This window comes from Balaenoptera borealis (genome assembly GCF_965194805.1).
Source record: "Balaenoptera borealis genome assembly, chromosome: 9".
Taxonomy (NCBI): domain Eukaryota; kingdom Metazoa; phylum Chordata; class Mammalia; order Artiodactyla; family Balaenopteridae; genus Balaenoptera; species Balaenoptera borealis.
In genome coordinates this window covers 11,741,097-11,755,707 of record NC_138873.1, presented here as the reverse complement: position 1 = coordinate 11,755,707, position 14,611 = coordinate 11,741,097, and the positions used below count along the sequence as shown (strand labels likewise).

At 40.7% G+C, this 14,611-nt stretch overlaps 1 protein-coding gene across 1 annotated transcript in view; it reads right to left on the bottom strand.

The window, feature by feature from the left end:
* Positions 1-14,611, bottom strand: part of NOX3 (NADPH oxidase 3) — a 67,632-nt gene that overhangs the window by 40,691 nt on the left and 12,330 nt on the right. Inside the window, 4 exon segments of the mRNA XM_082404693.1 lie at positions 1,676-1,929; positions 3,872-3,964; positions 9,080-9,209; positions 13,007-13,188. Of these exon segments, the coding sequence (XP_082260819.1) occupies positions 1,676-1,929; positions 3,872-3,964; positions 9,080-9,209; positions 13,007-13,188 (659 nt within the window).

Here is a 14,611-nt window from a genome sequence, read left to right as displayed (position 1 = left end):
TAGATTCTGTGCCTTAAATTTATTCTGGTGCCTAGTTTACCACCGGTAAATATTTGTTAAATTAAATGAGTTGAAGCGGCCATATTGGGTCCAGGTATTCATTCCTCATCAAATATTTACTCTGTATCCACTACATGTCAGACACTGCTCTAGGCATGGGACGTATAGAGGAGGACAACCTCTTGCCCTCAGGAAGTTCCATTCTAAGTGTGTCCTTACTGGGTTCACCACCCGAAGTCTTGTAGCCGTGGCCACTGCTTGGCAGTTCCTGATACCCTCCAAGGATGGCAGAAGAGGGGATGTCTTGATGCTTCTTTTGAAATACCAAATTCCTTCACAAAGTTTTTCTCAACATTTTTTTGCGTGTGTCCCTGTTTTTCTGGGTCCCGAAACATGGGCTTTGAGTGCTTATTGGGTAATCCTGCAGCAAGAGTGGGAATCCATTCTAAGCCATTGTTTACTAAAAGGAGCCAAGGACACTGGGACTTCTGTCACATGTCCAGGCTTTTCTGAATAGGATGTTGTTTTGGATTCAATTGTTTAGCCCAGTTGATATGTTGAAATTCTATCTTAGGATGTGACCTTATTTGGAAATAGGATTGTTGCAGAAGTAATCAGGTTAAGATGAGGTCATTCAGGAAGATGGGCCCTTAATCCAGTATGACTGGTGTCTTTGCAAGAAGGGATCACAGAAACACAGAGACACAGACACAAGAGGGGAGAACAACATGTAACGACAGACGCAGAGATTGGACTGTCACAGCCGCAGCCTCGGAACGCCAAGGATGGCTGGCAAACCACCAAGAGCTGGGAGGAGCTAAGGAAGAATTCCTCCCCACAGCTTTCAGAGGGAGCACGGCCCTGCTAACACCTAGATTTCAGACCTGCAGTCTCCAGAACTGTGAGAGAATACTTTTCTGTTGCTTTAAGCCCCTTAGTTCATGGTACTTGGTTACGACAACTCTAGGAAACTACAGATGGTATCAGTGCTCTTCCTCTTTCTCAGGTCTACCCATCTTCCTTGTAGCAAAGTTAAATCATTTGTTTGCACACCAGTGTTGGTCTCAGAAGTCCTAGAGAATGGAGGCAATGTTTTGCCATCTTCGTATTTCTGGCACACAGTGGAGGTTAATTAATGCTTTTTGCAATCACACATGTGGGACTGACAATGCACAACACCACTAACTTTCTTGATTCTCAGATTATTTTGTCATTTTCTGAGCTTTAGTCTAATTGTTTAGCTCTTTCTCCAGTGTATGGAGGCTGCCAGATTAATTTGGACTGTAAAGCATCCTTTTTACGAAGACCAAGCTTTACAAATATAATTGAAAAACCTCGGACGGTGACAGCAAAAAGTTCACCGGGCTACCTTACTCATCACAAGCTGCTTATAATTCGCCAAAGTGATGTTTTGGACCTGGGAAAGCAAAATGTTTCCTCTCCCTGGATCATCACCTGTCTTCATTGAACATTTGTTTTTTAAAGAAATGTACTTGCTCCTAATGGAAATCTACTGAGTTATATTTTTTTCATAGAGATTCTCAAATTTTATAAATGGATTCAAATTTACCATACAGAATAAGATACTGCAGAAGTTGTTAGCATGTTGATGCACTAAAGGACCTTATTTTTTATAATATTCTAACTTACACATAAAAAAGAAATGGGCTCCCACCTTGGCAGGCTCCAGGGCTCCTTCAGGGCCGGACCCTCTGCCCCAAAGGCCTTGCATAAAGCTTCTGTCCAGTCTCCTGCTGCCCGGATGTGCACACTGAAGAAGTCCTCCTGGGGAGCGGAGGTGAGGGTGAAGGGGTGCCACTCCAGCGAGGAAATGGATGGGCACTGGATCAAGACGTACTGCCCTGGTGCCATTTTAAAGTCACGCTTTTTCATGTGAAGTTCTAGCACTCCAGATGGATGGCTTACCACCTAAATCACAGCAAGAGAGTCGTTGGTTCTTTCACTCAGGTTAAATAATAAGACAATGGCCTTCATTCCATCAAAGGTTTTAAATTTTTTATATCAACTTTTCTGAGGTATAATTGACATAGACCATTCATTATGAGTTTCCAAGAATCGTTCCAACCCGGACATGAAAGTGATGGCAACTCCAGCAAGAATGACATTGACCTCCTTCAGCGTGCTAGGTAGGAAATTTGGGCAGCTGCATCCAGGGGCAAAGTGGTGTCCAGCACGTGACTGTTTGTCCCAAGTGGCCACGATTTCGATAGCACAGTTAATTTCAGGCCCAAGAGAATATAAACTAGCATATCATCCATAGCACTTAATTATGCTTAAAGTTATCAAAATAGCCACAGAATTAACTTCGTGTTTTAAAATATAGGTCCAGTTTGTTACTATTTTCAGTGATGTGCATCTTTTCCTGCTTCTTTGTGAATTAACCCTCGTATTTCTTCATTCTGAGTAAAAAACAGCCTTCATACTCTGAAATGTTTTATTCATTTGGTGTGGTTTTAGTCAAGTCTCGTCCAATCTCCTACCTAGGCTCTGAGTTTTAGATGTAAGAAAGCGTGATGCAAAGGCTATTGCTTTTTAAAGAGCTCTATAACTTGCTACTTATCAGAGACAATGAACTAATTTCCCTTCTTAGACTTCCCTCTTGTTTCCAGGCTCCCATGTCTTCTTTTGTGGCAGGAGGTATAAGGGGGCAGAATCTAGTGTCTAGATACTGTGACAGTATTTTTGCATTCAGAAGAGAATTTCACAGCATTTTAATCATTAGTTTCTCCTCTCCCTACTGATACTCGTTCTGATTCTGCTGTTAAATGGTCTCCCTAGTAACAGCTCGAGTAGCTTTCCAGAAGTTTTACTGTCTGGCTCTTGATACAGCTTGATATCCTTTGGTGCTTAACTTAAAAACAGCAACAGAGAAGCAGTTTAAAACAGAAATATGAAGCAATTTCTGTGCATCTGCTTTCATGAAGACAGTTGAAGAGACAGAGTATTCTGTTAATACTGTATTAGCAAAGCTGCATGGGTTTGGTTAGCAGAGAATTTCTTTTAAGAGATTGAAACAACTAGGGGGAGAGTTTGGGGTAAGCTTTCAGTCTCCTTGGCATTTATTCTTTTTTAAAAAAATTTTTTGGCCGCTCTGCGCAGCATGCCGGATCTCGGCTCCCCAACCAGGGTCTGAACCCCCGCCGTAGAAGCACGGAGTCTTAACCACTGGACAGTCAGGGAAGTCCTCCTAGGCATGTATTCTTGATCTATCTGCTGAGGTCTTCCTCCAGCATGAGGTAAAAGTTGGAGAGCTGTGAGGAGGGATGGCAAGATTGGAAAATATTACCACCATGCCTTCATTCCCTCGGGCAGGGCACTCCCTCTCCATTTTGAACCCCCCAGTGCCCTTTCTCCCTTTGAACCTGAGGGTGACTGTTCCCGCATCTTCCGTTTAGTGGTTCCAAGTGAGAGTGTGTGTATTTGAAAATATATGTACGTTATTTGTGCGTTTGCAACATTCGTATTTTTTTTTTTTTTTTGCAACATTCGTATTTTTATGCTGTGGAGGAAGTGATTATACTCTAAGTCACTATGATCCATGTAAAGCATACTAAGCCCTCCTGCGTTTTCCTCCTAGAGAGACACTGAAATAAAGAGAAATACAGATGATTCCAGGGCTGTACCATAACCTTTATCAGAATTCTGTGTACCAGTCAGAGCCCTGACCCCTGTCTTCAGTAAAATTAGCCTCACTAAAAGATGCACAGGATACAAGAAATTATTAGAACAGAAGATGAGCCTCTAAATTACAGATGGTTCTGCAATAAAAATGGCAAATTAAAAACTTGGGCTAATAAAAAATTTTCATCGACACTCAGGTTTTTATTCAGACGTAAACCTACATGCGTACCTTGGTAATGACAACTTCTTGTTGAAATCGCCAGAACCTAATTATTCTTTCACACGCATACAAGACCACAGGGCCTAAAACCCATTTCCAAGCCTGCAGAGAGCAGCAGAGAGAGAGGAAAAGGAAATGAAAATAGAATCCAAATATCTTCAATTTGAACCAATCAATATGTAACACGATGGAGTTCAGACATTTTCCTTTAAGTTTGGGCCAGTTATCAACAACCAAGATATCTCCTTGTATTAAATACTATAACATTCAAGTATTCCTTGAAGTCTACAAGCTTATTTAAGAGACTAAACTCTTCTGTATTGGTTTTTATGCTTATTTGATCAATGATGCTTTTATGTAATTAGAAATAATTGCGTTTGCAAAGAAATAGAGAGCAGATTGATGTTTATCTTATATATGATAGGGTCATAAATGCTCCCAAACTCAGCCAAAGTCAAAGGCTTACAAATCACATTACTGAGTTAATAGGACATGAAAATTCAATAAAAAATGTTTCGAATAGTAATTTTTGGGGCCAACGATGCATCACAACTTGGGGGATCTGGCTAGAGCAACTCACACACCCACCCTGACACACACTCACACACGTGCGTGCAGCCAATGTTATATGGAATAAAACAAACTTAGTTTCTCAGCACTTCATTTTTTTTGGTCTTTTTTTATTGAATTTGTTACAATATTGCTTCTGTTTTATGTTTTGGTGTTTGTTTTGGCCACAAGGCATGTGGGATCACAGCTCCCCGACCAGGGATCTAACCCACACCCCCTGCATTGGAAAGCGAAGTCTTAACCACTGGAACACCAGGGAAGTCCCCAGTTCCTCAACACTTTAAATCTAGGTTTACAGAATCAGAGCAAAAGCCTCAACACTTGTCTGGAGAATTCTGACAGGGAACTTTTCCATTCTGTGTTAACCTTTTATGAGTATAATCTGCCTTACTGAGGATCAGTTTACCAGCAGGCTACTCTCGTACCATGGGTTGGGTAACAGCATAGGTGTGTGCTTCCCCTAAAAGGGAAGGAATGGGAACTTAAAAATTTTGAAGATTTATACTAGGTTTGATATCAAACAACCTTCTGAGGCATATGATATTCTCTTTATTTGGCAGAAAAGGAAACTAAGGCTCAGCAAGATGAAACAAATTGTCCAGGGTCACAAAGGTGATAAACAAGGTGCACAGTGAAGACATGAACTGGCCTTGACCACCCAGCCTGTGCTCTTCCCATGTAATCATGCTTCCTTCTGTCCAATGCTGACATTAGGAAGGGTACGTATTTTACAAACTATTAGAGATTCATGAATTCATTGAATTTTAGGATGATAAGGGTTCTTGGAAATCTAGTCTAGGTCTTCTTTTAAAGAAGAAATAACATAACGTTCTGGGAATGAGTATGAGTTGCCTAGGGACACCGAAGGAGGTCACAGAGAGCGAGGACTAGAACCCAAGCCTCCTCCTAACTTCCCCGAATTCCCTCCTTGGAATTCTAGATCCACCGACCTCACTCTTAGAATCCTAACTCAGGAACAGAAAGGGTGTCCCCTTCTCTTGAACTCAGATATTCACTGAAACCTCACCGACTGACTCATCACCTTCCTTGTTCATTACTCCCCTATCTATTATCCTTCTCCGTCTTTTCTGTTGACAGGTCACAAGCCCTTCAGCATCATTTTTGCTTTTGTTATCTTTCCTGTTTCTTCTAAACCTCTTTTGTTTATTTCTAGGTCTTTTTCTCACCTACATCAACCTTCTGTGCTTTTTCCCTGGGAGCCTCTTGTTTGCCTGATAAAGGCTCGATTTATGTAGGCAACACAAAGCAATTTGACCCACTTATTCTTTTCTGCCTCAGTGGGGTTCAGCAACGTGTTCAGAATAGCAGAGAGAATAAAACCTTCTGTCCACCAATGCTGTGGGTGAGGTGAGGATGATCAGAGGAAGGGATAAGGCAGGAAGGGGTAGACATGAAGGATGGGGTTGGACCAAAGCAGTGAATCCTTAGGTCTCTTATGCTCGAATGAACCAAGAAATATTTGGAGAGTTGGCTTGGATATTTACAGAAATGATAACAAGGATGCAATTCTTTCTATATGAGCTTAGAGACAGATTTGCAAAACCACTCCCATAGTTTCTATGTATTTTTACAAGTAATCTTCCACACCCATTTTAGAAAGTTTGCGACATCATACACTTCATTTTGTTGGTGTCAAGTCAGTCATGGTCTCTGCTTTTTCCATGTTGATAAAATGGAATGGATTATTTTTCTTTGTACGGTTAGTCAGGAAGGAGAATGTAAGCTATTAATCCTTGGCTCTATCTCTATCTAGTATATAAATTGCTCCAGGAGGAGAAAGCCCAGTTTAGTTACACTGTGATACTCCTGGGGCCCCTGGAATGTAGGGATGGAGGGAGAGGATGGCCAGAGATGAATACTCAAAGATATATATTCAAAAAAAAAAAAAAAAAGATATATATCCCAGCAGTGATGACCAGGATAGGCAAGAGCAAGGAGACACGGCCCAGAGCGGGAGGGGCAAGGTAGAACTTGGACTGGGTCCCAGAAGACCTGGCTTCTGGTCTTGGGGTAACCATCCCTCACCCTATGCCTTTAGGAAAATCTTGGGTTTTTTTATGTTCTAATTTTCTGTTTTATAAAATGGGAGAATTGAAGGAAATTATTATTTGGGCTCCCTCCAAGCTCTTAAATGTTTTAGTTCTACTCACAGAGATAAACACAATGTCGGGGGCATAGAGTTGTAGATAGCAGCAGAGAGCTGACAAAATGAGGAGTGGAAGAAGGCCAGAGATTCAGAATGAATGTCGAAGAGTAGAGAGGTGAAAGTTCATGGCCACAGAGTTGTTAGGAGCTCTGGCTCCTTGATGTGATTTTGCTAGGAATGCCCTTTGTGACCATAGGTAAGAAATAAAAACTCCTTGGACCTCGATTTCTCCATCTATTAAATAAAGGGCCAGGTCTATTTAGTATCTAAGTTTCTTTAATGTTAAAAGACCTGTGGATTTTTAGCTTTATTTTTTCTTCTCTAAAAATACTCAAAAAGTCATGGTACAGTGAGTATTTTATGATAGAAATAAAACCATGTTGATTTAAAAGCTGCAGTAATGAAACTTGTTTCCTCCACTTTCACTCCTGGTTTTTCATTCCTACCAGAAATAAGAACATGCTGGCTTTGATTTTATTTTATGTATGTGCTTATGAATGGCCTCTTTTTCTAGACAATAAGATTTCCAGGAGCAGAAACCACATCCCTGAATCCTGCGTCTACTGCGATGCCAAGAATATAATAACCACTTGGCAAAAGTTTGCTGAATTGACTCTACCTCAGTTAAAGCTTTTTCCTATACCATTGACATCGTTCCCTAGTAATTTAAAAAGTGCCAGTCTTATTACTATTATTATTTGTTAATGTTGCAGTTAAATGAAATAAGGTGCTTCTTTGGCTAAGGAAGACCAGGCATCTTTTGAGATGGATTGCATGAGGAATTCTATTGAGTCTGGAGTCTTGCATGTGTCTGTGAGTTTGGGTAGAAAGGGGGAGTGAGTCAAGTGGGGGAAAAGGGGATTGCAAAGTATAACTGTTTCCTTCGATCAGTTCAGTTTACATGAGGTGATGTACAAAGCATCCTTAGCTCTACCATGGGAGTCGTACACCCCTAAAGGTGAACTGATAAATACTCTATTGAGAAAAGCACCACGAAAATGCACCGAGTTAAGAGAGGCAAAGAGGAAGAGATGGATTCCTGCAAAGACGGGGTAGGTGTGGTGCAGTGAAGCGAGGGCACTTGTCCTTGGGATGCCTTTTGGATTCAGTGTCTCTAAGACATCAGAGAGAACACCGTACAGCTCAGCCAAGCGGTAATTGCAGAGCCCACACACACTTTGAATCAGGATCCATTAAAAATAATGGGAAAGAGTGACAACATGAGTTTGGGTGTGCAAGGAAGTATAGCAGGGGAGAGTGAACAGAGAGGTGGGTACGTTCCCCCCTTTTCATGATAGTGAATGTCAGCATACACGGCTGGGAGCAGGCTCTAGTCTGTATTCATGAGGTGTGGGAGAGTATTGATTTTTTTATGGAGACACTGTAGCTGAACATTTTAGAGAGGCATTCATGTTCCTCATTAATATGCAGGCTGGGTAGTGGCTCCCGATGGTTGGGTTTAAGGCAGAGACAATCTATACCGGCCATTAAAAGAACCACAGTCTAATGGACACATCTATTCTACTTCTCTCGGTTTTAAACATTCTTCCTAGCTGTTTCCACTCTTAAAATCCAGCGCTTAATTTAATAGAGTTAAGGATTTTCGAAAAAGTCAATCATTATATTCTTCATATGCTGATGACAGAATTTCCCGAATCCTCACCATTTATATACTGAAAACTATCTTCCCATTGTTTAATGATACATATTTTTTGGTACTTGTTTCCCCCTTGTTTTAATCTGCTGGCTTCATTTCCTTTCCTTCATGCATTACCCAGCTGCCCCAAGGTTTGCATTGTTCTATAAGACCTGTGAGGGTACCAAAGAGAATTACTATTTCTATTTATCTACACCACCAAGTGTCATGCTTACAGCATACCCTGGAAATCTTACTTTTGAGATCTTGTGGACGTTATCATCTACTCTAATTAAGTCTATTTGGGGCTAATATTCTCATTATTTCAGTAGTAAAAGTTTAATTAGAACAGGAAGTAAATGCACGTAAACTCAATTTTTTCCATCTCGAAAGTTGTGGAAAGAAAGAAGGCAAGCTTATAAAGAGGGCATGATTCTCATTTGGTCGTCGCCTAATGTTCATTTGGGAAGGGATGCTATTAATTCTCAGAATGGAGAGGGCAGTTGCTCAGGGGGTAGGGAGCTGAGTGCAGAGGGAGGTGAGCCAAACAGCTTTCTGACTCCTCTGGAGACAGGACTGTGCTTGCGGGGCTCTGAATTCCCACCCTCTCAGCCATCCATATTTAAATGCAAGTGCAAGAACACATTTCAAAATGAACAAAGTGCTTTTGGCAGGCAACCTCTCGTAAAATGATCCCTAACTCGAGTTCTCCATTAGCACACTTAATAAAGAGTTGGCTTTGTCTCATGGTGACACGGGCTGTTCTTTTTTCAAGCATATAAAAGCTCTAGCTATTTTAACTGTGGCGACAGCTATTTTTAAAAGCTCCTGGGCTCATTCTTACCGAAGGTTCCTTGCCAGAAAATTGAGGCACGGGGCACCGGGCAGCTGTCTGCCACTCAGCGAGGTGGTCTCTGCAGAAGGTGACGTTGTGTAGCAGAAGACTCTCAGCGGTTTGCCCTCGAACAATCCGACTTGCCATTAAAAACAAAACAAAACAAAACCGCCAAATTTGAAATTGATTTTGTGCAGTCTTGTGATGCCACAGATACATAGTCTACGACGGACTCTGCAATAACATTTCCACTGTCTTGAAATCTGGGCTGGGGTGTATTTCCCTGAGCATCTTTAAAAATAGGAATTTAAGAAGCTTTGAGTAACTCTGAAGATACCAGAAAAGAAGTGCCCCTCGGTGGTATCTTGTGTTAAATTGAAAGTGTCTGTATTAGAGAATTCATAATGAAGGAAAATTGTTGGAACACATCCTTTTGTAGACTGTTGAATTTAATTAGGTTGCGTCTTGTCCTGATTGCTGATTTGGGCTAATTGGCTAACTTTGTACTATTTGGGTCTTTTGCAAATTTATTGAACTTCTGCCCTTCCTGGTTTGTTTCTGAGCACCTAGAAGTTATCAAGTGAAGAAGTCAAAAGAAGTGCCCTGAATAATGGTATTTTCCCCCCCAGTAACCGATAGCAGGCTTAGTATTTGACAGGGTGAAAATAGGTCAGTGTGCTGAATGTCAATATTATGACATAGTATGAGTGTGTTTCATGTTTGGTAATGGCAATCATTGTTGCTTTTGTTGTGGTCATCCATGTACAATGCTTGGTGTCAGTCTATTTATCTCTTGTAAAAATAAAATACAGTGTGTGTGTGTGTGTGAAAAAAAAAAAAAAGTATATTATCTGAACATCAAGGAACTTACTGGGGTCACACACAAAATTTTATATACATATATATATTTGTGTGTGTATATATACATACATAAGTATATGTATATACATATGTGTATGATATGTATACATCATACTCTATTAAAACAAATGTCAAAAATAGTAAAAAAAAATTATTCTGTCATGCTGCAATGTTGTGTTTCCAATACTTGAAATAAATGAGTCATTCACCAGGAAAAAAAAAAAAAAAAAATAGGTCAGTGTGAAATGTGCCTTCAAGATGATATTGTTGAATTGGAGAGTGAAAAAGGAAGCTGGCCTTCGTGAATGGAGCACTGGATCAAGAGTCCTGTGATCCTGCTATATTATTATTAATTTGTTTTCATTTTTTGGCCGTGCCATGCAGCATGTGGGATCTTAGTTCCGTGACCAGGGATCGAACCCATGCCCCCTATAGTGGAAGCATGGAGTCTTAACCACTGGACTGCCAGGGAAGTCCTGATCCTGCTATATTATATTTGCCACAGATGCAGTACCCACTGACCCTGGACAATTTGCTTAGGTACAAATTCCTCCCTTTACCCACTGGTGCACAGGCTGTGAAGCATGTGATGCTGAGGTCATGAAATCCAGGTGTTGCTCAAATCCTAGCAGTTTGTGAGTAAAATACATGGATTAACTTTTGACGAACACGACCCTCACAGAGAAAATTTAGCATGACACAGCTCAGGTCCTGGGTAGCCTGTGGACTAACACGTCTCCTTTTGCATTGTAGGGCCTGGGAGGAGGGCACGGCAATGCCCTTGGAAACGGCCTGGAGAACTGCCATCCTGGCCTTTGTCCCAGTCTGTTTTATGGAAGTCATCCAAACTTGATAACATCCCACTGAGTTAGATGAGCAAAACTATCTGTGAATCTCCCATGAGCAAATGACGCCCAGACAGAGGAAGGGTGAATAAAAAATAGGAGCCAGAGAAAAAAGGATCTGTAAATTTTAACACCTTCGTTCTCAGCCCTTAGACAACATTTCTTATTTTACCTAAAGGAACCTCAGAACACTTCTCAAGTGCAGTAGGTATCTTTTTAAAAATTTTAAAACTTTTTATGTCTTCATCTATGCCATCCCAAAATAAGAAGATTAGTGGGCTTTAACACATTCCAATAATCCTACTTGGCATTTTTGTACAGAATTTGCAAATTACTTTTTGCTGTAAACAGTAGCTGTAGAATACTTCACGCTGAGAAGATTAAACGAGGCCCTTATCCCAAAATAAGCCTTCCAACTAAGTTAAAATGACTAAAAAAATTTCATCTTATGAAATGTTATTTGGATATTAAAAAATATCTCCGATGAAACACTGCCCATTGAAATCCTCTTGTGCTTCTACAATGGACCAGGGTGTGAATGCCGGGGAGGAAGGATCAGGGCGATGCATGCGTAATTTTTGTGAAGAGTTCTTCTAGACACATGTGGATTATGAAGAGCCTCTCAAATGAACTACAGGGGTTAACACCCTGGCACCGGCAGAAGAACCCACAGAGAAAGGAAGGCCTGACAGTCTTTGGGGTGGAAGGCTTGGGGACTACATACCATCCACCCCACCCTCCAAATACAGAAAATCAGGGTGAGGGATGGCACATTCAGAAGAGTCAATTGCAGGTATTTTAAAGTTAAAAGAGGCTAGAAAGCCCTTAGCCAGGCAGCAGCGTCAATATGAACACTGACCGACTAGGTTTCTAAAGATTAGCAGAGGGATGGCCAGTTCTTTAGGGTAAAATACAGCCCCGGGGCAATTCTTCCTCCTACAATGTCTGTGTGTCAGACAAGCTGACAGATGATGAGGGAGCTCTTAACTGGGCAGGGGCAGTGGCAGCCGCTCGGACCCCCTTCAAGAAGTGGAGGGCTGAGATGAGGGGCACATCTAGTGTGGGAAACAGAGCCCACCTCTGAGACTCGGCACCCCTGCACTCAGCAGCTGCCGTGGTGGCAGAACAAGGTGCAGGACGTGGGATCCTGTGAGTGTGGGCAGCAGATGAAGAACTTCTGGCAAGCCATACAGGGCTTTGCAATATCACCAGGCACGGTCTTGCAAGTGTCGAGGAATGGTTTATTCACGAAAGTAGAGACCCAATCTTCAGGGCTTGTTACGAGTAAAGGTTTGTTTGTCTGAAGACCAGTGTCTTGGGTCTGACTCTGCCATTTATTTGTCCTGGGATCTTGAGCGAATCACTTAACCCTTGGAACATCTGTTTCTTCCTTATGAAATGGGGATAACAGCACCGTCTCTATTGGGCAGGACTGTTTTCAAGGTCAAATTGATCATGCATATACATAAATGTACTTTGAAAATTTAACATGAGAAAAAAGGGCATCAATTTATGAAATAATTAATATGGGACAACCTAGTTTACAGACATCAATTGGTTAATTGGTCTAGATCCATTTTGGTAATATTTAAAGAATTGAAAACATTATCTTTGAAGGTGCTATACTTCAGGTGCTGCTGCTCTAGCTTCCTGATGAAGGAATTAAGAGTATTAGGCGGTGTTGAATGCCAGCACAGCATTTTATTGGATGTTTGAGGAAAAAGGATTCCTAGAGGTCAGATGGGGAAACTGAGGTTCAGGGAATTGAAAGCCTTGCACATGGTCACTCTGAAGACTAGTGGCAGAGCCTAGGTCAGACTGGCCATCTCACACACTGTCCCCTCCCCAACACTGGGATGATTTTGGCCAAGCAGAAGTAAACTCTGGGTGTCAAAAATAGATATCCCAACGAATCCCATATAAATTGGATTGTGGAAATAGGTTCTGAATGAAACAGAGATCTATTGTTACTCAGCATACATTAAAATTCTTATATACATGTCAAGACTCTCCAACAGAGTTAGCTAGGAAAAGTATAATCCTTCACCACCTATGTTGCTTATTTTCAGTATTATTAAAAAAGGTGTTTGACACAGTGAATGTGCTTTTTCATACATTCTATGTGTCCATTAGTCCTGCATGTCATGTTTTTCCATCCAGAAGACTTTCTAAGACTATTTTGAGGTTCACAGAGATAAAATCTTACACGTTGAGCACCATAAGAACTCACCCTGCCCCGTGGATAGCCAGACCGATAAAGAAGATGATAAAAACATGGTGTGTGTACCAGAACAACTCATAGGACGCCTGTCGGATGAACTCGGTGGAAGAGGTCATGATCAAGATCAAAGCCAGAGAGATCAACAGGCCAGTAATACCCGCGACTGTCGTTAGCAACTCAGTGATTGTGTTCTAAAAGAAACAAGCACCATGACATTAGGGTCTCAGTCCTGTTTTTCCATTTTAGGATCAATATTTGAGAGTCCAAGCAGGCAGCAATTCAAAATGTTCTAATCAGAAGCATATTAGCCTTGAAAAGCATCCGCATACACTTCTAGAGGAAACTTCCTTGCCCTTTCCTCTACTCCACCTGAGGGTGGAAATTGACTCTGCTCAAATTTTGCCCAATGCCATTCCGTTAACTACATTTTTTTTCCCACCTCTATAAATCAATTGTCATGTCAAGGTTATTATGTTGAATTGAAATAAGGACAATATATGAAAATGCATTTTAAGATACAATACTGCAAAATAAAGCCGAGTTTCAAGTTTTTAATTTTTAAAATAAAAATGAGAATGTCCATGCTTAATTGCATCTTAACATTAATAAACACTTTTTTGGAGAGGTCCCTCAGGGGCATTCCTAATAAAGCAGCTGCACACTCTGTTCCCCTGGCAGTTATTCCTTGCTCTCGCTTTTTAATTGGAAGGACCATGACTTGCATTTCTTTCATGTTACCTCAGGAGGCTTGGAATAAGGCTTTGTAAATCCCAGGTGATCAATAAAGATACAGCTATCCTTATCAGATAGACCCTGCCAAAAGGCCAGAATTCTGCCCTGTGAGTGTAGAGGATGGTTAAATAGCTTTTTAGAATGTGAATCGCAGAGCATTTTGTTTTTATTGTGAGTTTCCCATATTCTGGCCAAGTCATTAGTATTCACACATTGTGTTACTATCTTTGAGACAACAATGAGCTCAGCGAACTCACACTATATCTTTTGTCAGTAAAATCTCATTAATTTGGGCTGCTTTGAGATCTTAAGGTAATTTGGACAGGGACTTCTCTGTTGTTTATTTTTTCTTCATAGAGCAAAGAGTGGAAATAAAATTGAAAGGGGTATGTGTAAAACATTTTAAAGACTTTTTTCAAGTGTACCCAGGCATTTAGAGATCCGTTTACATCATATGACGTGCTAATTACAAATCATTCATCTTTGCTTATTAAAGCAAATCCTCACTTCTCGCTTGTCACAACATATTTATAGACTGGTTTCAGTTGCAATGATTCTCTTAAACAATTCCACTGTGTCTCTTTAGAAATACTCTGTAATGTACACATTGTGTTACTGATACCCATCTTTCTCTAAATATCCCAAATTAGAGGGTTTCCTGAACTTAATTAGTACTTAGATAGTATATTGCTTCTAAAATTACGAAATAGCCATATAGGGAGTAGCTTAATCATCTTGTTAAATTGCTTTAAAAATATTTATAATAAGTGCTATTTATTACATAGTCTCTTCAAAATGTTGAGATTTATTCTCGGGTGTGTATTGCAATAAATTTTCCGGAGCCTTATGGGGAAAAGAGTTAACCCCAGTAGATGCCCAGAC